This window comes from Orycteropus afer, unplaced genomic scaffold (genome assembly GCF_000298275.1).
Source record: "Orycteropus afer afer isolate SDZICR_OR568_19922 unplaced genomic scaffold, OryAfe1.0 scaffold00020, whole genome shotgun sequence".
Classification (NCBI taxonomy): Eukaryota; Metazoa; Chordata; class Mammalia; order Tubulidentata; family Orycteropodidae; genus Orycteropus; species Orycteropus afer.
In genome coordinates, this window is record NW_006921607.1 from 12,841,356 (window position 1) to 12,867,780 (window position 26,425).

Below are 26,425 nucleotides of genomic sequence, written 5' to 3' on the forward strand. Positions count from 1 at the left end.
GGCAGTGTGTGTGAAAAGTCTGGCTGGGGCTCACTTTTCCTTTATCTTGTCCTGAATGCCGCTTCACCAGCAGCCTCTCCTGGGAGCCTCCCCCTATTTCTCCTCTTTCTTGGCTCCATGTTGTAGTCCTTCAAAATTTTTAATTATTCATTTATTAAAGTGTAGACTTGTTTAACCTGCATTCTTCTGTGGCTCAGTGAGGACAGGGACTTCTTTAGTTTGCTGGTTTCCTCAGCAGTTGGTGAGGCACCTGGTTCAGAGAAGGCACTCAATGCATATTTAACTAATGAACGAGTGATGAGTAGCTTTTTGGACAATATTGTACCTTTAATCTAAATCCCCAGATTTCTAGGCTAGTACTAATTTTAAAGGGAGCTCTGGTAGCATAATGGCTAAAGCACTTGACTGCTAACCAGAAGGCTGGCGGTTGAAACCCACCAGCCACTCCTCGGAAGGAAGGTTGGGCAATCCTACTTCCGTAGTGATACTGCCTCGGAAACCCAAGGAGGGGTCGCTATGAGTCGGGGCCGACTCGACGGCACATAACAACAACAACTAATTTTAAATACTCAAATACTGTATTAAATGTGATTTTTTGGGGGAGGGTTGGGATGGGGGCTGAATTTTATACTTTCAGATTTTTTTTTTTCTTTTCAGTAGAAACAAGGTTCCATTTAGCTGGTATTCATTGAGCCCCCGAGCTGTGCCAAGCCTTGTGCCAAGGGCTGGGGACCTGGGAGGGAGGAAGTCAGGGTGCTTGCCCTGGAGGAGCTCACAGAATGGCATGGTGGCTGCCTTCTTTGTCTTTGGACCCTTTGTTGTGCCCATGTGAGGATGGATGTCCATCAATATCATCGCAGGACTTTCACGGCCAAATGGGCCAGTTGTATCTGGGCAATGTGGGTCCATGGGGAGGCAGTGCTGTCTTAGACATGACACTCCGTGTCTATGCAAAGTGATTACACTGTCCTCCAGTCTCTTGTTATCAACATGGGAACAATATGGGTTTGCTGTTGCCTCCCCATGGGGAGTTCGGTATTCATGGGGACAGATGCTCTCTAACACGAAATGGATCCATCACTCAGAAATGGCTCCTGACAACCACTTCCTGCTCAGACTTTTGGGATCCTGAAGCCTTGGCAGACAGATGGTGTTGCTGCCTCCTGAGGTTTCTGATTCCTTTCCCACTAAAGCACCTCTTCAGCTCAGGTTTTTAATATTCCTGGCTGCCCTCCAAACTTCCCTTTCCCAAAGACTGGGGTGTAGGCTATATGCTTAACTTTGCAGAAAATCCCTGGGAGAGATGTGCTCTGGGTAGCAACCAGGCTCTAGCTACGTGACCTCAGGCAAAGCATGTGAGCTTTCTGAGTCTCACTGGTGAATTAGGGATAATACTGACTCCAGGGGTTATGGGTGTCATTAAAGTCTGATGCAGAGTGGGTGCTCAGTAAGTTTCCTTTCCCCTCTGTCAGCAACAAAGTCACCACAATCACCAACTGCACTAAAACCCAGACACTTTTTCCCACTGCAGGTGGAGCTGGGGGATGGGCCTGGGTGGAGGGAGGGAGGGAGGAGAGTTGGACTCCATGCTAGAAGCCCTCACTCCCCTCTCCAGCAGCTCCCTTTACCTGGTCTGGTCAAGGCCAGAATAACCCCTGGGAGCAAAATGAATGCCACAGAGTAGGCAGGCCAAGGAGAAGGAAGTATTAGTCAAATTTTTTAAAAGAGAAAAATCATAAATATTTGAATAACTTACCATGTGCTAAGCACTTTCTAGGGCCTCAGGCCAGTGCAAAGGAGCCCTCAGCTGCTAATCAAAAGGTCTGAGGTTCGACCTACCAGCCACTCCTGGAGAACCTGGCAATCTGCTCCTGGACAGACTGTAGCCAAGGAAACCCTATGGCAGCAGTTCTACTCTGTCACATGGCGTCACTAGGAGTGGGAATCGACTAGGTACAATCACAAGGCTAACGTGTGTAAGGAAAGTTACTAAAAAGCAGCTGAGATCAGCATGCTTGCCAGAATGATTTTCTGATTGTCTCACTTGATCCTTACAACCCTTTGAGAGAGGTTGGACAGGGTTTGCATGCCATCTCAAGGCCCAGAGAGGATACAGACATCATGCTCATTTGCCATACGGCTGGTTAGTGCAGAGTGGGGACTATAATCCGTATCTTTGGACTCTGAGTAGTTTTCTGCTTCTGAAGATAATTTTCAGTGGTGGGGGTAAGAGTGATGAATGTGGACTGAGTTACAAGGAGACTTCTCTTTTGAACGAACAGTTAATCACCCTTTTGAGAGGAACTGCCAACTCTCAAACTATCATTAAAGAAAAAGTCTTCAGATATAGTAATACAGACCCCTATTATTTACTGATTTTTAAAAGGCTAAGGCTCAAAGTTACACAAGCAGCCGGGAGCCAAGATGGGACCACAGCAGACGTGAAGACAAGCTGGAGGGAAACGTTAATTCTCTACAAGGCAGCAAAGGTAGGAGGAGGAGGAGGCCTTGGCTTCTTTGGGGACCCCAGAAAGCATCCTTCCTATGGCCTCAGCAGAGCAACCTCTTCTCCTCCTTGAACTTGTTCCCCACTGTAAAGCCCACCTTGTCCTCAGTTCACGCCTGGACTCTGAGGGGGCATCCCTCCTCACCCATCCCAAGGCCATCGGAAAACAAAAGCAAACGTACTTACTGGCTTCCTGTCATCAGACTTGGGAAGAGGGCTCAGCTAAGATGCATACTTTGGCTGGACAGGCTAGGGCTTTAGGGGGTACCCTTCTTGAAGTCTGTCAATGTCCTTGGTCCTAGGAGACCCAGGGCTCTTTTAGTCGTGAAGGATCTTCAGGAAGAGGCTCCAGGTATCAGTTTGTATTGCTCAGGAACTGCCTGTGGTCAGCAGTTCGTGCACCTGGGATGGGACAAGAGCCCCATGCTGCTGAGGGACTGTCAGACTGGGCAGCCCTCCCAAGCAGAGCCAGGCCAGGGAGGAAGGCCCAGGGCACTGGGAGCTCTGTGTCACAGGAGCTTATGGGTGCAGGGTCCTTGGCGCTCCTGGCTCACATCTGCAGAGTCTGTGGTTCTCACAACCACCGCTTCCTCTGACGGCATCAGACCATTGAGGAGCCACCGTCCCCAAGTTCCTGTTTCTGGGGAAGAAGCTGTTACCTTGTCATGATCCTGGAGCAAGAGGTTTTTGTCTGGTTTTGTGGTTTGGTCTCATCCAAACAACACCGAACCAAGGTAGAATGGAAGGTAGAGTTTGAACAGGGTTCCCCTTACTTGTCTGAGCGTAATCATCTGAAGGGTGACTCTTGGAGTTCTCCCATACCTTCTGAATCGAAGTCTCCAGAGGAGCCTAGGGATCTAATTTTCGACATTCCCAAGAGACTCTCTTGATTGGCAAGTTTGTGGAGCACTGCCATACAGCGATGCTTCTCAACCTTTAATGTTTATAAGGATCACTTGGGAATATGGTTAAAATGCAGATTGTGACTCAGTAGGTTTGGGGTGAGGTTCAACATTCTGCATTTCCAACTCCCTGGGGACACCAACATTTCTACCCTGAGGACCATACTTTAAATAGCAAGATTTGGACAGTGGCTCTCAGTGTAGTCCCCAGATCAGCACCACCTGAGAATGTCAGACACGCAATCTCAGGCCCTACTCCAAATCTACTCACTTAGAAACACAGGGGGTAGGGCCCAGCAATGTTTTCAGAAGTCCTTCAGGCAACTCTGATGCACACTCAAGTTCAAGAATCACTAATCCAGGATAAGGAGCCCCAGTGGCACAGTGGTTAAGTAGCTGCTAACCAAAAGGTCAGCAGTTTGAACCCACCAGCTGCTCCACAGAAGAAGACGTGACAATCTGCTTCTGTAAAGATTAGCCTTGTAAACATTATGGGGCAGTTCTACTGTATCTCATAGGGTCACTATGAGTCAGGATGGGCTCTCTGGCAATGGATAATCTGGGATAAAGAAACTGTCTCTGATAGAATTGCTTTTGACTGCTGCGCTACCATCTCTCTACAGTTCATTAAAATTTAAAGAGCCATACCCATTTGCTGTCTCCCCGTTAGGGACTGAGTATTCTTGGAGACGTGCTCTTTAACACAAAATGGGTCCACTGTGCTGAAATGGCTCCTGACAGATTTCTCAGCCTTTTCTGATGGCTTGCCTGTTGGGCACCCTCTAGCTCAGATTCTCAGTGCTCCTTCTGGTCTCCCCCTTTCTCCTGGGGAAGGTTTGGCACACAGAGCTATAAGAGGCAAGTGCAGGCACATCCTCTGTAATGTAAGTTCTAAGGAGATGTTAGAATGGATGTGGCCCTTGGTGGGGAGAAAACTGAGCACGAGCCCAGCCAACTGCTCTTGCCTCCATACACCTCTGATGCTGTCCTTATCTGAGGGCAGACTTGCAAGACTGGTTTCAAGGTGAGGTCTGTGAATGAGGTAGGAAGTAGGGAATGAAGAATTCCACTCTAGAGTACCCTTTCCACTTATGGAGGCACCTAAGAATGATAAAGACAAGTTGACAACCCTAAATCTGCCACTTACTAGTTTTGTGACCATCTCTGTAAACTAACTCTGGGCCTATCTTTCTTTCCATAAAATGGTAAGAGCATGTAGCTTACTGGGTCAATAAAAGGGAATTTAAAGAAAGGTGACAAGTCCCTGGTCTATAGTAACTGCTCAATAAAAGGCTGAATAAAACATAAAAATCTGATAAAATATGATTCTAATTTTTCAAGTTAAATGATGCTAACCAAATCAATTCACTTTCCTCAGCAATTTGGTGTCTGTACAATAGACACTGGCCACTTTGCAGGGTTGCCATGAGAACTGGATATGAGGTATGTGGGAGAGCTAGGTATAGTCATCTTGTGTACCTATCTGACCTGTGGTCTACTTGGCCACCTCCTACTCATGAAGCAGGCACTTTTTTTTTTTTTTTTTTCAACTGAATAGGAAGAAAGAAAATGAAAATGAGAAGAGGAATGAGTATGGATGGGAAAGGCCTGACTCCAAGGACAAGCCTAAGGTGGGAAAGCAAGCAAGCACTCATTTCAAATGAGGCTTAGAAGGCTGGAGCAATGTGGGTTGAAGAGCAGCTGTGGCTGTCAACCCCAGCTTTGGAACGCTGTAGAGCACTGGCCTGGTAGTGTGTTTCTGTCCATGTACATTTGTTTCATCCTTTCTACCAGAATGAGCAGGGTCCAAAACTGATCTGAGATGATAGACTCATGCAATTATTCTTGGTGGGTAAAAAGATAACCATTTCTGAAGAAATATAGCCTGGTTTCTTAGAGGAACCCAGACAAGTGGTTATAGATTATTACATGAGGGATAGGGACCTGCAATCCTGTACACATGGTTGGGCTGAGATGTGGAATGCCTTCCAAGACCCTAGCTGCTGCTTCTTCACAAACAGCACAGTTGGGCTCCATGAGACTTTTGGTTTGAGGAGAATACAGGTATGTTGGATGGATCTGGGGTTCAATCTTGGCTTGGCTTACTGGCTGTGTGACCTTGAGCAAATTATTTATCCTATCTTAATTTCCTCACTATAAATGGACAATGTTGCTGGGTGGAGTAAGTGATCATGTTGTGAAAATATTCAGCATGGAGCTAGCATACACTAGTTCAGTCTCTTCCTGAGCTCCAATAAATGGCCTGAGAGAAATAACACCAGCAAACGGGTAACAATGAGACATATACAGCTTTATTTAATAATCTGTTAAAAAGTCACACTCTGGCGAGTGACACATTCCCTATCTCAGCAGAAAGCAAACAATGTGTCTGAAAAGCCCCTTCCCAAGTTTCAAATCTGTGTAACCCTGAGCTTACATCTGATGCTCTCAGGAGCTAGGCCTTTGCCATGTGGCAGGTGGTCTCTCCATGGTTCTTCACCCTCCTTTCAGTAATAATTCCCCCTGGCTGGCTGTGACCCCCTCACATAGCACTAGACAGGAGGCTGAAAACAGCTTTACATGGACAGGGCACTCCTTACAGATTGGTCCCTTCTCTCCTACTACAAAATGGAGTTCAAGAGATCAAGAATCTTTCTCAGAAATGAGTTCAATATAAACTTAGTTTTATTATGTCTGCTGATTTCAAGGCTGTATTAAACATTATATTGTGCTAATGTCTGTTCCTTTCCCTCACCCATTTTTTTTACCACCTACATAACATTTAGGCCATCTCTCTCCCTTTTCTGAGGGAGGACTGAGGCGTAGAAAAACAGTTCTCCATCACAGACATGGGAGATGCTTCTTGCAAATGCTTTGTGTGCTTAGTGGCATCTGACATGCAGTGACAGCTGATGTGGCCTTGCAGGGCACAGGCCTGGCATTTTGCTTTCCACCTTTCTGTGCTAAGAGAGTCCAGTAATTAAGCCACACTCACTACTTGGGAAAAATTCCACACTGCATCAGAATCTTATTGTTCATGGGCTTCTAGCAGAATATATCTTTCCTTTTTTATTTATAGAACAAATAGTATTTGTGAATTCATCTGGACAGAAAGAGGTAACTGGTCACCCTGCCCACCTCTGTATGTAATAGGCACCTCCTATTGGTCACAATCAGAGGTCCAAACAGTAACTCCGACCTTCCACATTCTTCAGAGTTTCCCTCTCCTGAAGTCATTCTGCAAATCTTATTGACCAACAACTTGGAACCAAAAGAGAATGCAGTTGCCTATCCAACATAGAAATCTCTTCTGTACATTTCCCCTAAAAACACCATTGAAAATGAAAAAAGAAAAAGTCCCCCCCCCTTTTTTTTTGCAGAAGCTCTACAAGAAAGCATGTCTAAAATCACAGAACTATGCATACACAAACAGACATACGTGCCCGCACACACACAGAATTGGGATCAAAGAATCTTATCAGATGCGTAGTTAGGAGAGCACAGGAAAAAGCTGGCAAGAGAAGATATGGAGATCTGATCCATTAAAGGTGTTGGAATGTTTAGTAATGGTATGGAAGTGGTTCTTGGTACATACAAAAAAAAGGGTGAGTGGGCAGAGAGTGATCAATTCAGACTACCATAGAGAGAGATTCAGTGGCCATGCATAAGTTAAAGATAGTAGTAGATGCCAGTTGGCTGGATGAAATGTTGTATTATGGAGTGATCAGATGGACTTGCATAGTCCAAGGGAGGGGGCATCTGCTTAGCAGGACACCTCCATGGTCTCCTGTTTGTCCGGGTCCTCAGAGGACTCAGGGACTCCTTGAGTTCCATCTGACTGATTGCTGATGAAAGACCGACTGTAGGGACTTTCTCCAGAGCTCAGGCTACTCGAGGTTGAGTGGGTTCGTGATCGGGCGAGTCGGGTCATGCTGGCAGATGGTACTGTAAGAAAGAACCAAGAGGACTAGAAGATGGAGCCCTAGTTAAGCTCAGCTAAGCTAGAAGTTTCACCAAAGGCTTTATGTTCAGCTTTCCCAACCCATTTAGGGTAACACCCAAGGACAAGATATACCATCCCCATTCTGCATTACTGCTCTAGGTAAGTGGCTATATGCAAAGCTGCTTTAATTCTTTGGATCTAATTGGAATCTCCACTAATTCTAGTCCATAGCAGAATAAGGGGAAACCCTAAGCCCAGAGTATAGCCTCTTAGCTATGCCCACGCTATTCATACAGTTATTAGGAAGGAGGTTTTGGGAACCCTAATAGGCAACCAAAACTGCAGTGCATGCAAGACTAAATCAAAGAAAAGAAAGACAAACTACTCAAGTATGGAGGTGTTTCACAAACAGTGCAAGCCCGATACAACGAGACTACCATTCATGTCCACAGACTACCCTTGCTATCTAGGGAGGAGACATGTAGGAAGGTAGGGGTATAGAGAAGGGCAGATGGGTTTGGAGCTGATCTCTGCACAGGAAATGAGGTACAGGTTGCCTGGAAGAGAAGAGGTGTGGGGATGGATGTTTAGCTCAGATTCCTTTTCTGCCAACACTTTGACACTCAGGCCCTTCTAACTTGGGCAGAATAGGGCCTACCTGGCATAACTTCCCCTGCCTATCTTTCTGAGGGACCAGCAACTCCCTCAGCTGTCGCTTCAGTGCAGGGATCAAAAGGTGCCATCACCCACAGAGTTATTTGGCACAGGCTCTATCTGAGAGTCAAAGCTACCCTACAATCTCTGGGCCTAGGGGTAACTCACGTATCAGTAGGTGGTGGTGGAAGATGGGTTATGTCTAAAAGCTATAAAGATTCAGCTTTTGCTGTGATCCTAGATTTGGGATGATAAGAGGGACTATATAGCCCTCTCCTTTCTTCCTCCTGGAGGGCCTGGGCTGGACCTGCAGGCTAACCCTCTTGGGGCAAGATGAGCCACGTTCTATCAGGCTCTCACTGCACAGGAAACCGCGGACATGCTGTAAGCAGCCAACGCAGCCAGGAGGGTGTGGCTGGGAGGCAGGGGCAGGGGCAGCAGAGAGTTAGGTACCTGACTCGGTGCTCAGGTGACTGAGCTGCACATACGGGACTGGAAGCAGGATGGACACAGGAAAAGGCAGGTTAGTGACCCAAGAGTGCCAGGTGGCAGCCTGCACTGCCTAGTGGACACTGACAGAATACTCTAAGCCAGGGGTAAATTTTATTTTAAGGCTTGAGAGAGGTGCTGAGGTTGAATGACACTTCAATAGCATCTCAGATACCACTTCTCTCAACCAGTCAAAGGCAATTAATTTTTTTTTTTAAATCTACTATGAACAGCCATCTTGCTATGGATCAGAAATGGGCAGGGAGAAAAGCTGTTTCCTAGGAAAAGAAATGGAGAATGGATGAGGAGAGGGACTTCTGCTCTTCCCAGTGAGCCAGAGGGGAGTAGATGTGGGCTCGGTTGGTAGGGGATCACAGACAAGGACCACACAGCCACTCCAGACAGGACATACACAGTTTGCCTGCTAGGGACAAGGCTGCACCATGGGGCTTAGCTACTGCCCAGAGCAGCTGACCAGGCAGCTCACCATAGCCACTATCCACAATGATACCAAAGACAGAAGAGAAAAAAAAAATCACTTCACTGGGTAAGGGGCTCTGCGCCTGGATGGAAAGGTTTTTCTTCTTTAAAACTCCAAGAAAGGAGTAAGTGTGGCTATTCTGTGCCAACTAAGAAAGCTCAGGGGTTGCATAATACAATTGACCAGGACAATGGCATATAATACAGACAAATGCTTTGGACCTATTCTAAGATACTTTGCAAGTTCATCTTCTGGGTGGAGCAGATTTAACTGAGGACATTACCTGTTTCTTTTGCAGTCTCTACTTTATTTCCCTAGGCCAGGAGTCAATCAGTTGAGTCCAAATGCAAATCATCATTTTATATTCAAAGTTAGGACAACCTAAGCTTTAGTGGTTGAAAATGGAGACAGACTGCTAGGATTTGAAACATGGCTCCGCAGCTTGGAAATTTGCTTAACCTCCTTGAGTTTCAGTTTCCTCTTTAAAATGAGACTAATAATGGAACTTACCTCTTAATGTTAATTGTTAGGATTAAATGAGACAATGAATACCTGTATAGTGCCTAGCCTAGGTAACTGTTAGGTAAGGGTTAGCTCCTCATATATATATATATGTATATATACATATATATGTATATATACATACACACACACACACACATACATATATATACATATATATATATATATACATATACATATATACATATATATACACACACACACACACACAAAGATGAATGCTCCATAAATGTTTTGGTTTCAACCTGACTTAATAATTGGCCAGCATAGAGGTTATGCCCTGAGAACTGTGGGCTCCCCAGATGTCAAACAGACCCCAACATAGTGGTGGAGACAGGAAGTTGTATACTACTCACTGTAGCCCATTCCCTGTAAAAAGTACTTGAAGGCCTCGGTGAGCTTCCCAGGCTAGGAGGACAAAATAAAAATGCATTAATTTTTGCAAAGGTAGAATCAAATGGGCACTTTAAAAAACAAAACAACACAACTCTTTACCTGAACCACTTGGGGCAGTCCCCCACAGTCTGCCATCTAGAAGAGAAAAAATAAGTAAGTGAGCAATGATTTACACTTTAGGGAAATGCCCTGAATATCCTTGAGTCTTTCCAAAGTGGCCAAATTAGACTTCAGGTTAAACTGCAACCAAGTGTACATCTCCCCAGTGTGCTCTTCTACAAAGATTTAGATCCTAGCAATAATCTTGAATAGAAATGTGAAAGGATTATTCACTGCTTTCCAAATGTGGAAAATGCAGGGCATGGTTTTTCAGGCTTATGGTGGGAATTCAGTTAGGGGCAACAGTGAAGTTAATCACTACCTTCAGCCATGGTCTGTATCCACCTGAAGAATGTTATCTTTGGAGTCCTTAAACAATGTGACCCTAATTTCTCATGGCACCAAGCTTTCTAAATCCTCTTCCAATTCTATGATTAAAGGAAATTCTCCAATCAGATGCTGATGGTGAATTTGGTCAACTGACTTGGTTAGCCACCTTCCTCTTTGTGAGGCTGCCTCTCAATATCATCAATGTTTATAGCTGGTTACTCTCACCTAGGCAAGAATTTCTAGGGTAGGACTACTCACAGGAGGACTAGTTAAAACTCAGTTTCCTGGATTCCTCCCAATCAACTCTGATTCAATACATCTGGGGTTGGGCCCAAGAACTTGTATTCTCAAAAGCTCCCAAGTGATACATACAGATTCTGTCAGTATGCCGAGAACACTATTTCTAAGGCATGATGGCCAACGTGAGCCTGCCCTCTGCCTTCCAGCTGTTAGCACTCTATGTTCATACAGTATCCCAGTCAGGCTAACAGTTCTTTTTTTCTTAAGGAACATGAACCCCCATGGCTCCAATTCACTGACATTAAAACTTTCTTTGAGGGGGATTATCATTTAGCAAGGAGGAATGCCACAGAAGATGTAGGCGTTTGAGATTAACAAGGAATGGTATCGTGAAAATTCTAAGCATAAGATCAGGAATAGACATTTAACTTGATTTAAGTATGAAACAGACCAAAATAGCACAGGCTGTACGTTCATGAATTTAGAAGTCAAACCACATTAGGACTGTAAACAGTTCCCATATGCAGAGAAAGAATACTGGTAGAAACTATCAAATAGTTTGAGATTCAGTTCAATGACCACAGGAGTAATCCACTCTGCTCCATGCTGTTGTAGATGGGCATTTTTGCCCAGGCAGAACTACATCTATGGCTACTGTACAACTCAGTTTTATGCTTTTGAATATCAATTCAAACCTGCAGTGAAAAATTAACCTGGAACCACATATTCCTTTTGTTTTAATTCCTATTTGAGAATAGCCCATTGATTACCTGGAGCCAAAAACATTCTGAGTTTGGTCACCTCAGAGCATTATTACCCTTGTGTTACATTTCTAGGAACCATGGGCTGCTTCTCATGACAGCACTTCCCTTTCAAGCATACTTCAAAGAGAAAGGGAGGATGACTTTCAGAAGAGGTCTTTCAGGTTGAGGAAGTAGCAGAAAGCTACATAAGATCAGCACTTAAGTCTACAGCAGTCCAGATTCAAACTAGGACGTCAGTCACCTAAACATTTCAGTAAAGGCTCTAGAAAAGGCTAGGCTGAGACAATGTTAGGGTGAAACTCTTGCCTCAGGTCTAATCAAAAGGAGAAGACACAATCCCTATAAATTTAGTTCAAGAGTTGCTCTATTTGTTCTAAGGGAAAGAAAATGGCATTCTTCACCATTAGAAAGTTATTGGAAGATTCTATGCCAATACTGCAGGATTACCATGTAAAGAAGTTCCATCCATTATCTTATTTAATTCTCAAAACAACGTGTAACAAAGTTTATGAAACTTCAATAACATGGGGAAATGCTTATGTCATAGAGTTAAGAAAAAGAGACACCAAGCTATAAATACACCATGACCTTAATGATGTAAAATGCATAGGAAAAACACACCAGTATTTTCCCAGAGATTACCTTTGAGTGGTTGGATTATAGGTAATTTTAATTCTCTTATATTTTTCAATGAGATTATATTCAGGAAAGTTTTTTTTTTTTTCTTTTTTAAATGAGAGAATCATAGAGATGAAAGCTTTGTTTCTTTCTAAGTAACTATTCTATAAAACAGAAAAATTCAAACTATGTCTAATTTACTCACAAATGGTTGACAGGGAAGGAAGATGACACACTACCTTTAGCAAAGTTGTATTTACAGGGTCCAGGCGAGAATTGCATTCAACCTCAAAAACAAAGGAAAAAGAATTCTATCAATTGCTAGAAAAAAAGACATAGCTTGGCATGGGAATGATCTTGCAAGATCAACAGGTCAGTTTGGAGATGGGTGAACTAGATAAAGAGATGACCAAAATACAAGGTGGAATAATTACACATACACACACTTCCATATACATGCACACAAGTGTTTGTTGTATCTTTAGAGATCTAAAAATTCTGGCTACTTTCATTTTCTGAATGTGTTACAAATAGAGCCTGTGAAGAACTATATACCGAATTGAATACCTAATTCTTCCACAGGGCAAGTTACCTTACTGGTTTGAAGTGCGAACTGGGCTATGCCCTCTGCTGCTAGAATCAGTCTGTGGCTTCCAAACACAAGTGATTCTACTGACTGAGCTCTGCTACCCCCTAACTCATTTATCACCCCTCTCCTGTTCCATGAAGCACAGGGTTTCATTCCTCACACCGACTCATTCCTGTCTAAAGGTCTTTGACCCTCTCGTCTAAAAGCTGAGTCTCTGTGATTTTCTCTCATTGCACACTGTTCTTTCCTATCACAGCACTCTCACCAGAATTAAGAATTTCAAACTTGTGTGTTTACACATTTAGTATTGTGCTCCTGTGTATCCAGGAAGGCTCGGATCTCAAGGCAAATGTTTTGGGAAGATGATCTCTAGGTTCAGTAACGTTTTATGGCTAATCTGATCAGTTCTATCAATCCTCCCACACATTTACCAAGCACACACATGCAAGACACTGCTAAGAGTTTTGGATTCTAATGGTGAAGGATCATACAATACAAGGAAGAATGAGAAAACTTCACAGGTGAGGTGAGTAACAAGTTGGAAGTCCTACTGATAGAGAATGAAGAAACTGTGGGAGTTCAAAGGCTTCCAGAATCAGGGGTGGCATGAAGATGCAGTGAGAGGGAGGGCTGGGAGAGGCAGACTGGGGCTGACGGTGGAAGGCAAGAAGCCACAGGTTTCTGAAGTAACAGGATTTGAGTTATTTTCGGAAAGTAACCAGCAGTGGCCTGTATGACAGACTGCAGAGGCAGCAACCAGCCAGGAAGTTATTATAATTATCTAGACAAGAACAAGTAATTGAGCTGAGCTTTTGCTCTGGGGATTGCTAGTAGGTTATATACAAAATTCTTCTAAATCAGGAGATGATCTAAAACTGAGGTCATTGAATCAGGGTTTTGATTTGCTCCATACAAATGACAGTGCAGGCAGTGATAAACAAATGTATCAATACAGAAAATGCACCAACTTAAAGGGTAGAATTTAAAAATAGAATCCTTAATTGCCAAGCACAGTGCTTATAACATAGTAAGATAACCAAAAAACAAACGCACTGAGGTTGAATCGTTTCTGACTCATAACGACCCCTCCTTGAGTTTCTGAGGCAGTATCTCCACTGAACTAGATTGACCAATCTTCCTTCTGAAGAGTGGCTGGTGGGTTTGAACTGCCAGCCTTCTGGTTAGCAGTCTAATGCCTTAGGCGCTATGCCACCAGAGCTCCTTATAACATAGTAGACATGCAATGAATAATTTCTAGATGAACAAACTCTAAAGTATGAATTTATAATAAATCATGGTTCTCTGGGTTGGCTATTGTTTTAGTCATCTAGTGTTGCTATAACAAACATACTAAAAGTGGGTGGCTTGAACAAACACGAATTTATTCTCTTATAGTTTAGGAGGCTAGAAGTCTGAGTTCAAAGTGCCAGTTCAAGGGGATGGGTGAAAGCCCCTCAACCTCGGGCTTCAACTCTGCCTCTTGCTCCTGGCCCACTAAAGCTGGAGGCTTATCTTCACTCAGATAGCTGCTTGCTGCTGAGGCTGACAAACCCAAGGTCAACAAGTAAAATGGCATGGTCCCAAAATTATCACACAGCAGGACACTAATTCAAGGCCATTAATAGTCCCGAGATCGACATATAACACAGCTGGCCACTGGGATGAATACTTGGCCAAAGGCAGGATGCAAATGTGCCAAAAGCTCTGAGGCCTTTCTCAAAGCTCCTTATATACAGGAAGCAGACCCCATCCCTAATACTCAGCTGCTCACAGTAGATTCCCCCACGGAGTTGATTACCAATCTCATCATGGGGAATAACTACATCCAGCTGCCCAGTCACTCAAAACCAGGCCCAGCCAAGCTGACACACAACCTTAACTGCCACAGCTACCTTGTAATTTATAAGAAGTCCTGATATCTGGCAATACAAACACAATAGTTTTTGTGTTTTTTTAAAATATTTTATTTTTTCTGAAAATAACAGAGCAAAACCTATTCCCATCCAACAGTTTCTAGACATAATGAACAGTGACACTGGTTACTTTCTACATTGTATCACTATTCTTGTTATTTCTATTCCAGTTGTTTTACTCCCTGTTGACTTAATCTCTCTGTTCTCCAACCTTCCTGCCTATACCTTAGAATAGCTGTGGTCCATTTGTTCTTAAATAGATAATTTTTCAAAAGAGCACAAATACTCAAGGGTGACAATCACAATGGTTGTTTTCTGACATGTACTTTCTCCCCCAGTTCCCCAAACGCAGTGACTCTGCCTTACTAATCTGTGTATTCTGCGTAGCATTGAGCAAATAGGAGATGCTCAAAAAATGATGTTGAGCAAATAAGGGAGAAGAACAGCAGACAACAGTGGCCAGAACTTGCAGAGTCTCTCCTTGCTCTCTTATTCATGGATCTTCCTCTAGTCTAATCCCCACCAATTTGTGGGGTAAAATGCTCTGACTCGGGGCTAGGCTTGACTGTGTCTAGAAAAATGCCTACTTTGTGGCATGGTAGAGCTCCTAAAGTTCTCCATAATGATCATATGGAAATCAGAAAAAGAAAGAGACCTTACTTACATGGCCAAATTATACAGTCTTGACAAATAATTGGTAATATTGCTTTATGTACATGCTGTTTTAAAAAAGGCAAATATAATAATTATAATAACAACAACAGATAGAGTCACGGAAATACTTAATTCAGCATTATTAGGGAATTATGATTATGGGTGTTTTCTAAAAATAGAATCCTATTTCCCTGTTTTAAAGTAAAAGCATCTTAATTAAAAAGATGCTTTTGATGGGTATTTCTGCAACAATGTTTATTGAGGGTTATTTGGCTCTGCACATTTTACACCAGACACGGAATGCTTTAGAGGCAATTCAGGAGGTGAGAATACATTCTGTTGTCATGTCCATCTCACCCTACAAACAATCTCCTCTGCCCTACAAACCTTCTTGCCTGTGTCTACACCTCTGATTACTTATTAGAATGCCTTTCCAAAAACACCTCACTCCTTAATGTTTTGCTCTCAATAGGGTAGAAGTAAAGGTTGCCAAGGAAAACCAGGTAATTTCACAGAAATATTTAGTTAAGGTATATATGCTGTGTAAAAGAAGAAACGTAAATGCTACTCAAATATGAAAAAGTGTCAACCTCGTTTGTAAGGAAAGACATGCAAATTTAAACAGTGGGACACCATTTTTACCCTATCGAATTAACTACTACTAAAATAAATCCATAGTGCCTAAGGCACTTGACTGCTCAACAGAAGGCTGGCAGTTCAAACCCACCAGCCACTCCTCGGAAGGAAGGTTGGGCAATCCTACTTCCGTGTGATACTGCCTTGGAAACCCAAGGAGGGGTTGCTATGAGTCGGGGCCGACTCAACGGCAAACAACAACAACAACAAAATAAATCCAGTGAGGGACTAGGTGCTGTGAAACAGGGACTGTCACGTATCGTTGGTGGCCATATCCACTGTAATACAAGCCTTTTGGCCTGATAAAGCTTTTCAATTTCCAGGTCTCAGCATCTAGAAAAACAGCCTTTCTGGGAAGGAATCTGATAAAACTTATCAACAATGTTACAAATGTTTTTGATTTTTGACACATTAATTCCACTTCTGGAAATTCATCCCAGGGGAATAACCAAAGATTCAGTCAAGTCAGAAACTGTATAAGGATGTTCAACAGCAATATTATTATTAATTTTATTATTTTTTTTAAATTGTGATTTAGGTGAAAATTTACAGAGCAAATTCACTTTCCACACAGCAGTTCCCATACACTTTATCTCATGACATTGACTACAATATACCCCAATGCAACAGTTCCTCTCCTACTTCCTCTCAATAGTTACCTCTTTCCTGTATCTATCCCTCCATGCACTCCTGCCCCCTGAGCTGTCTCCCTGTGCATAAGCAGCCCTTCTTTCTCCCATGATTGTTCTTTCCAAGGAGTGTATCTGTTATTGTTGTTGCTGAGTGGCATCGAGTCGGACCCAACTCATAGCGACCCCTCCCTTGGGTTTCCAAGGCAGTATCACTACAGAAGTAAATTGCCCAGCCTTCCTTCCGAGGAGTGCCTGGTGGGTTTGAACCACCAGCCTTCTGGTTAGCAGTCAAGTGCCTTAGGCACTACGCTACCAGAGCTCCTAGGAGTGTATCTAACTCAGGTAATTGTTCAATTCCTATGCCTGTCTTTTGTTTGGCTGGAAGCCACAGGTGTGGGTTCAATTCCAGAACTGAAGGGCAGCTCGGGACCATAGTTTCAGTGGTTCCACCAGACTCTATCAGACCAGCAAACCTGGTCCCCTTTTTTTTTTCCAAATGATTTTTAGTTTTGTTCCACATTGTTCTCTCTATCCAGGATCTCCTACATAGATCCCCCTCCAAGTGGTTGACAGAACAGCAATATTACTAATGGTGCAAAATCAGAAATGATCAACAGGAGAATGAGGTTAAATCAACAATGGTACATTTATAAGACAGATTATTAAACAAACATAAAAAAGTATTTTTATGCAGACTTTACATTTTGGAAAAAATGTTATCAATGGTATTAAGTTACTAGGTCCCAAAATCTTGCATATTTAATATGATCCAGTCTATGTTAAAGAAAAAGATAATAGTTTGTCTTTAAGCAATGGGACCATGCTTCTCTCCACCCATCCTTCTATTTTCAATATTTTCCTTTTCCACAATGAGTATATGTACAGAAAAGTATACAGGCTCTAGCAGCCTTCTAACCTGCTGATACAGTTTCAAAGTATAGTGGCTGAGGTTGCCAGAAATTTGACAACAAATAGTAATAAGTTGTACTACTTGTTACAAAATGAACGGCACCACACAAAGCAATCAGAGGCAGCACATATCTCATCTAATGGAACCTAGTGACTGATGAGAAATTCGTTTTCTAAAATGTGTAACAAAGAGCAAATCTGATCAGTGCAATTAGGAAAAAAAAAAAAAAAAACAAACCCAAGTAGTTTCCAACTGTTTCAGCTGTGTGCTATAAACATATTCTTACATTTTCATCTCATTCATCTTCACAGCATCAGCATATACTTACCACAGCCTCAACTGCAGGTGAACTGTCCCCCACCACCAATAATGTACAACACCTAGGTATAAGCAGAATGAGATGTCATCAGCAAGTAAGCACATACACTTCACTGTATACTAAACTGCTTTTCACACAGAGAGAAATTTAGCAACTTAATGGGGAAAATGAGAGACTTACTTTAATGTTTTTGCATTATCATTTTGGCCAAGCAAGGGTCTTTCAATCTCTAGGTCTCTGCGTCTAGAAACATAAATCAGAAGCAATGCTGCTTTCAGGTAAAATCATAGCGAGTTAGGTTATTTTCTGGTTATAAAAACCAAAACGTATCAAGACATGTGAAAACTCTCTTTCAGTTGATCAGGGAAGGGGCCCTTTACACTTTGTTCAGGAGTAGCCATTTCAGTGACTCAGACTCTAAAAGGCTCCACAGGATGCTAAAAGGAGGCAACGCTACAGTCCAACAACAATGTGCCTGAAATCCTCAAGTCCTAAGTGTTTAATTTTCCAAGTAGTTTATGGGAATAAATTCCTTAAGATAAAGGAATGACTTACATGTTTGGGGGAGAACCCTTTTCTTATAACTAACACTGTTCAGCATCCAAAAAAAAACAAAAAAAATCAAACTCACTGCCATCAAGTCAGATCTGACTCATAGCAACCCTTCCATGGGTTTCCGGGGCGGTATCACTATGGAAGTAGATTGCCCAATCTTCCTTCCGAGGAGTGGCTAGTGGGTTTGAACCACCAGTCTTCTGGTTAGTAGTCAAATGCCATCTTTCTGATTTCTACTAAAAATAGGGAGGCTCAGTCATAGAGGAAAGAAGTAGAGTCATCAGGTTCAAAACCTGGCTTTGCTCTTTACTGGCTGTGTAGTTTTTGGTAAATTACAGCTGACCCATTTCCTCTTTTTTAACCCCCATGTTCCCAGAGAATGAAAGCTAGAAGGAGCTAACATTTTTACCTTGGAGAAGTTGGTAACAAGATAAAAATCAGGCTCTCTCAGTGACCAGGGGAGACATGACAGTGGGTTTTGGGGTATATAAACAGAAGAGAATTTTTAGTGTCTATGCGTTCCTTTGGCTGGCAGTTCAAACCCACCAGCCACTCCTCGGAAGGAAGGTTGGGCAATCCTACTTCCGTAGTGATACTGCCTCGGAAACCCAAGGAGGGGTTGCTATGAGTCAGGGCTGACTCGACAGACATAACAACAACAACAATGTGTTCCTTCTCCCTGGTAAGATCAGCACAGAGAAACAAAAACAAGGCCTGTGGTAGTTATGTTTGTGTGTCAACTTGGCTGGGCCTGGTTGAGTGGCTGGGCAGCTGGTGGTAGTTATTCCCCATGATGAGGCTGGCAGTCAACTCCCCTGTGGGATCTACCACAAGCAGCTGAGTAGCTGCCTTTGGGAATGTGGTCTGCTTCCTGTATTTAAGGAGAAGCCTTGGGAATGGTCTCTAGCCTTTGGTATGCTTGGACCCTGTATGTAGCCTTGTCGTTGATCAGCAGCCTGCTATGCTCTGCCAACCTTGGGACTTACAGTGGACTTAAGTTAATAGCCTGCCATGTGGATTGGTAACATCGGGACTGTGCCTTTTTACTTGTCAACCTTGGGGCTTCTCAGCCTCAGCAGCCAACAGCTGTCTGAGTGAAGAAATGCCTCTAGCTCCAGTGGGCCGGGAGCAGGAGGCAGAGCTGGACTCCAAGGTTCAGGGGCTTTCACCCAGCCCCTAGAGCCTGGCACTTTGAACTTGGACTTAAAGCCTCCAAATTGTAAGAATAAACTCCTGTTTGTTAAGGCCATCCCATTTCTGGTATTTTGTTGTCAGAGCAGCACTAGGTAACCAGAACAAGGACCAAGGCCTTTATCCTTTGCCTCCGCTATATGTATTTTCCTGTGTGTGTGCTTAACTTAGTTATTTTTTGTTTCAAAATGTCTTAAAACTGCAACTGGTACTGAACGTGCCAGAAACGACTTTCACTTCATTCACTCTTCTTGAAAGCTGTTTCAATATCGGTCTCTTCTTCTGTGGTGAAACAGCATGATAGCAATCACATCTCACAGCAATGGAAGAAGTAGTTTCTCTCTCCTTTCGTTGTTCTTTAACTGTCAACTACCTTTTTAGACCTGGTCTACATTTTAGTGAAGGAACAGTGAACAACTATACCCATTATAGGAACTCAGGAAGAGCTGTAGGTTTTCCTGGTTGATATCTTGGGCAATATGCAGTCTGTAGGTTTGAATTAGGTCCAAGTTGGCCTGCAACTCTTCCTAGAACAATTGAAAGGAGACACAGGTAAGCTTCTAAGGTACAGAACAAGTCCATCTTATTTGTTTTGTATTCTCAATGCCTATGATGAGAACCTGTGCAGAGCCTGAGATCCACTGAGGTACTGGCAAGCTGAATGACTGAATAATTTTTTATTTGCATCAGACTGGTTCAGTCCCATAGGTTCACCAAATAACCTATTATAGAAAAAGCTGGTAATTAACTCCAGTTGAAGGGCCAAAGCTTGGGACATCACTCTGAACATCCTTACCTGAAGCACAGTGGAAAATGCACTAGACAATGATTCAAGTACTGACTGTGGGACTTAGGTCACTAACTATTCTGAACCTTACTTCTTTATTTGTGTTTTTTATTATTTTTCATGTTTTGCCATATCTCATGAAAATAGAGATAGTTATTTTCTATAAAATAGAGACAATAACCAGCTAGCCAACAGGGTTTTATAAAGATTAAATAAGAAGAATTACATGAAATATAAAGTGTAAAACAAATGGAAGGTATTATTTCTCTTATCTACATCTTCATTAATATAATTAGTGTATTACTTATGTATACTATCTTTTAATAATATGCATTATAGAATTATATGTTACATTCCATTTATGATATTGTATTTAGTTAACTGTTTATTTACTCTTATTACCAATACTATTTAAAGGTATCAAATAAGAGAAATAAAGTATTATATATAGTGAAAAGTAAGTCTCTTTTCTCACCACTCATTTTCCAATGGTCTCTCTCTTGCTGGCCTTTTCAGAGGCCATCAGAACCAGGTGCTGGGTTCTTACGTATATAAAGCATATATGTACATGTATGTGTATACACACACACACACACAATAGGCAGTTTTAAGCAGAAAGGAAAATTTTTGCACTGGAAGAAAGTAAAGTATCAGGAATAGGTTAGAATTCAAGGCAGGGTGTAAAGATTACCATGTAGCCTGACAGAGAAAAAGAGATAAGGAGAAAATTGGGTAATGTCTGAAATCTCACTACCATATATGTGAAGTAAGCCAAGAACACAGTTGGAAACTGACCAAATGGATCAGAGTCTACCTGAAACTGAAGAGCACTGGAATAACTCCCAGGAAGAAAAGTGAGTAGCAAATGAAGCAGACAGGAATTAGAGATAAACTGATCCAGCCAGCTCACCTTAAAGGTCTGGACAGAAACTTCAGTAGCAATATTTGAGATGATAAAGGGTAGAAATTCCCTTGTCATAAAATGGATAAAACTAGGCCTGCATACTAATGAAACTTCTTAGGCAAAGCTATTGCGTATAAATCTGCTCCTCTCCCATCCTTTTGGAAAGTGTAAATGTCTACATTTTAGTGAAGGAACAGTGAACAACTGTACGCATTACAGGAACTTAAATGTAAAGCATAAATGTAGACATGGTGCTCTGCATCTTGTTTTTCTTTTATTTAAAATAGGATAAAGATCATTCCTTATCAGGACATATGGAGCTGTCCTATTTATTTACACGAGTAAATAACGTACACAAGTCTTTGTTTCCACACACTCTTGCTAGTATAAATGATCACTCTTACTGATTTTTGCTAATCTGATAAGATTAAAAAGGAGGAATATAATTGTTTTTTTTTCTTCTTAGTAGGGAACAGGAGTAGTTATTCATGCTTAAATGTCACACTGTTTTCATTTCAAAGCAATACAAGCATTTGCTTGCTTAAATTGTAAATGAATCCTTTAGCCTTATGACAAGCCATCATTATGACTTTAAACATTTTTAATTAAGCACACATGGTATATACTGTGAGGATATTGTTTGTTAGAAATCATTAAAATACTGACCTTACCATTCTCCTCATAGGCCTATTTGAAATAGTATTTCTAACATATTCAAATGCAAACACCCCAAATCCTCTTTCATCCACATCAAGCACTGTCAGAAGTGAAAGTTTGGACTAACCAATCTCCCACATGGTACACCAAGCCTCCCCAGGTTACATGCCATTTCCTGAACACGTCCTGCAGTTTCTACTTAGTGATTTTGAGCAAAGTATTCCCCTTTCTGGAATGATCCACTTCTTCCTTATATCTAAAATGTTACATTTTATCTATCCTTCACTGACCAGCTGTGATATCTCATCTACCATGAAGTCTTCCCTGATCCCATGACAGAACTAAACCCTCCTGCTTCTGAACTCCTCTAGGCCCCTTACTGTGTTTCTCCTAAGACAGCCTAGCACAGTAGAAAGAGAGCAGCTTCACAGTCAGGCAGATCTGGCTTTTAATCTCCTCCTTTGATATGTTATTAGTTGCTGATTCTGGGCAAGTCAATTCATTCTTCCCCATTATTGGATTATGAGGTTGAATTCATTAATGTATATAAATAGTTCCTCTGACATTTAGTGGCTGTTTGATGAAGGGCCATTTTCATTACTTATTGCTTTCCCTTTTTTTTTTTTTCCATTATTGTGATTTGGGTGAAAATTTACAGAGCAAATTCACTTTCCATACAGCAATTCACATATACTTTGTCTCATGACACTGACCACAATTCACCTCAATACAATAGCTCCCCTCCCACTTCCTCCTGACAGTCACCTCTTCCCTGTGTCCATCCCTCCGTGCACCCCTGCCCCCTGAGCTATCTCCCTGTGCATAAACAGCCCTTCTTTCTCCCATGATTGTTCTCACCAAGGAGTCTATCTACCCTCAGGTAAATATTCAATTCCTATGCCTGTCTTTTGCTTGGCTGGGAGCCACAGGTGTGAGTTCAATTCCAGACCTGAAAGGCAGCTAGGGACCATAGTCTCAGTGGTTCCACCAGGCTCTATCAGATCAGCAAACCTGGTCCCCTTTTTTTTTCCCAAATGATTTTGAGTTTTGTTCCACATTGTTCTCCTTCTCTATCCAGGATCTCCTACATAGATCCCCCTCCAAGTGGTTGATATTGGTAGCCAGGCACCATCTAGTTCTTCTGGTCTCATAGTCATATAGGCTGTGGATCACACGGTGTACCAGTCACTAGGACTAATCTTTCCATGAATCTTTGGTTTTCTTCATTCTTCTTTGCTCTGGACGAGGAGAGACCTATTGTTGCATCTAGATCGCTGCTTACAAGCTTTAAGATCTCAGTCGCTACTCGCCAAAGTAGGAAGTGGAACAATGTTTTGTGTAGTATGTTATGCCAATTGAGCTGGATGTCTCCTGTGACTATGGTCCCGAGCCCACAGGTTCAACTACTCAGGCCCTCTGGGTAGCTGACTGTGACCATAAGTGACAACAACCTTGCCCCTTGTCAATTCTACTATATACCTGGGAATTCAGATCATATAAATACACTTATAGGACCATTGTCTGCCAACCCTATACATGGTCTTGGGTATACTCTCTGCTTCAAAGACATACCTAATAGTTCAGCTTGTCCACCCATCTATCCACCTATATACCTATGTTTGCCTTCACTGACAATGCAGTACTGTATGTGTAAAAGGGTTCACCTTTGTTGTCTGTACCTCCCATGTACCTCTCTCTGTCTTCCTCTTCCTCAATGCCACCATGTTGATCACTCACATTTGGTACATTGCCCTTCTCTTCACCCAAATCAATACTTATCTCTACCTATTTAACAGTGTTCCCTACCCTACCCTCCCACCCCTGGTAACCAACAAAGAAAATTTCCTTCCATAGATAAACCTTCCCTTGACTTTTATAATAACAGACTTAATACAATATTTGTCCTTCTGTGATTGACTTATTTCACTCAGCATAATGTCCTCCAAGTTCATCCATGTTATGCAGTGTTTTGCAGATTCTAGGTTATTCTTTAGAGTTGCATAGTATTCCATTGTGTGTATGTACCATGATTTGGTTATCCATTCCTAAGTTGATCGACACCGAGGTTGTTTCCATCCTTTGGCTATTGTAAAAAAGTGCTGCAATGAACATGGGTGTGCATATGTCTGTTCTTGTCATGGCTTTCACTTCACTTCTTCAGGATATATACCTAGTAATGGAATGGCTGGGTCAAATGGTATTTCTAATTCCAACTTTTGAAGGACTCGCCATACTGTTTTCCACAGCGGTTGTACCATTTTACAGTCCCACCAGCAGTGTATGAAAATCCCAATCTCTCCACATCCTTGCCAGAATTTGTTATTTTCTGTCTTGTTGAACTTTGTTACTAGTGCTGGAGCAAGATGGTATCTCGTTGTTTGGATTTGCATCTCTCTAGTGGCTTATGAGTGTGAACATTTCTTCATGTTTGTTGGCCGCATGAATATCCTCCTTGGTGAAGTGTCTATTCATGTCTTCTGCCCATTTTTTAATTGGATTATTTGTCTTTTTGTTATTGAGGTGTTGGGGTTTTCTATAATTTCTAGAGATAAGTCCCTTGTCAGATATGTCATTGCCAAATATTTTTTCCCATGCTTATTGCTTTCCTGTGCTATAATGCTAATTTTACATATTCCATCTCTATCCAGTTAGCTCCTGGAGAACAAGGGCCATATCTTATAAACCTTTGTCTCCCTGAGAGCACTTAATAGAACTTTGTAAAACTACTTATGTGAACTGGTTTTTAAGGTCTGCTGTCAAAACTAAGCATGCTATGTTTTTTTTTTTTTTTTTTTTGTGATTTGTGTGAAAGTTTACAGAGCAAATTCATTTTCCACACAGCATTTCATACATTTTGTCTCATGACATTGACTGTAATTCCCCACAATGTAACAGCTCTCTTCCTACTTCCTCCTTGTAGTTACCTCTTCCCTGTGTCCTTCCCTCCCATGCACTCCTGCTCCCTGACCTGTCTCCCTGTGCAAACACTGCCCTTCTGTTCTCCCATGACTGATCATTTCAAGGAGTGAATCTACCTAATGTAAATGTTCACCCCAAATGCCTGTCTATTATTGGCTGGAAGCCACAGGAGTGAGTTCAATTCCAGACCTGAAGGGTATCTAGGGGCCATAGTCTCAGGAGTTCCACCAGGCTCTATCAGATCAGCAAACCTGGTCTTTTATGATTTTGAGTTTTGTTCCACATTGTTTGTTCTACCACTCTATCCAGATATCCTGCACTGATCCCCCTCCGAGTGGTTGACAGTGGTAGCCAGGCACCATCTAGTTCTGGTCTCATGATCATATAGGCTGAGAATCACATGGTCTACCAGTCCCTTGGACTAACTGTTTCCATGCATCTTTGCTCTTCTTTGCTCTGGATGAGAGAAGACCCATACTTGCATCTAGATGGCTGCTTGCAAACATTTAAGCTCACCAAAGTAGGATGTAGAACAGTAATTTTGTATAGTATGTTATGTCAATTGAGCTTAATGTCCCCTGTGACCATGATCCCGAGCCCACAGGTCCAACTATTCATTCCCTCTGGGTAGTATGCTATGTTTTCAGGAAAGTACCCACTCTACTCAACACTATGCACTAAAGAGATCATGATCTTTAAGACTTTCAGTTAAAGATGATGGGTCAAAACACATGTATATATAGGTTTGGCAGAGGGTATGTTTACATAGGTATTTACATGTGGTGCAAATAGATCCACAAATAGAGCATACAGGGGGAAAAGTTATGAAAACTTCTTTGCCATAACCAAACATCTTGAGAGAATGAGCTGATGAATGTGGGGGCTCAGGACCAGAGTCTCCAGGGGCATTAGGGTCAACTGGCACAACATAGCCCACAAAGAAAATGTTCTACATCCTACTTTGGTGAGTAGCAATTGGGGGTCTTAAAAGCTCATGAGCAGCCATCTAAGGTGCAATTAATTATTGGTCTTTCTCCATCTGAAGCCAGAAGAGTGAAGAAAATCAGATTCATGGAACCAATTAGTCCAAAAGACTAATGGACGATGTAAACCTCATCTTCCATAACTCTGAGATCAGAATAACTAAATGGTGCCTGGCTACCAGTACTGACTGCTCTGAAAGGAGACACATTAGAAACTCCTGGCTATAGTGGGAGAAAAACAAGGGAACAAAACTCAAAATCATAAAAAGAGCAGGCTCTCTGGTCAGACAGAGACTGGTGAAACCCCCGAGATTATGGTCCTTAGTTACCCTTCAGGACTGGAACTGAAGTCACCCCAATGGTCCAACTTTCAGCTATACAAAAGACTGGTCTATAAGGTGAAGAATAACACCAGGGAGGTATGGACTCCTTAGGACAACCAACCATTCAAGATTAAAAGGGCAACATTTGCCCAGGGATATAGCACACAAGGCAGGAAAAGACAGGAATGAAGAATGAATGGGAAACACAGGGAGAAAGTACAATGAGTGCTATTACATCGTGAGGATTGCAATCAATTGCAATCAATGGCATGAAACAAAATGTGTCTGAATTACTGAATGGAAAACTGATTTTCTCTGTAAACTTTCACTCAAATCATAATACAAAGTTTTTAAAAAAATTCGTAATGGTGAAATGTTAACTGAAGTAATGTAATAAAAAGAAAAAAATGAGAATAAGAAAAATAAAATACATGCGTTTACCTTCATCCTTCCAAAAGCCTAATACAATTAACAGTAAAAAGAACACCCCCCCCCTTTTTTTTTTAATT

At 42.1% G+C, this 26,425-nt stretch overlaps 1 protein-coding gene across 1 annotated transcript in view; it reads right to left on the minus strand.

Moving 5' to 3' along the window:
* Window positions 1-7,171: 7,171 nt before the first annotated feature.
* The window catches only part of NDRG3 (NDRG family member 3), a 59,712-nt gene continuing 40,458 nt past the window's right edge, over window positions 7,172-26,425 (minus strand). The window contains exons 7-13 of the mRNA XM_007934638.1: window positions 19,767-19,870; window positions 17,778-17,840; window positions 17,607-17,658; window positions 12,184-12,231; window positions 9,993-10,028; window positions 9,854-9,905; window positions 7,172-7,353 (exon numbers count right to left, since the gene is read on the minus strand). Of these exons, the coding sequence (XP_007932829.1) occupies window positions 7,172-7,353; window positions 9,854-9,905; window positions 9,993-10,028; window positions 12,184-12,231; window positions 17,607-17,658; window positions 17,778-17,840; window positions 19,767-19,870 (537 nt within the window). The remainder of the gene's footprint in view (window positions 7,354-9,853; window positions 9,906-9,992; window positions 10,029-12,183; window positions 12,232-17,606; window positions 17,659-17,777; window positions 17,841-19,766; window positions 19,871-26,425) is intronic.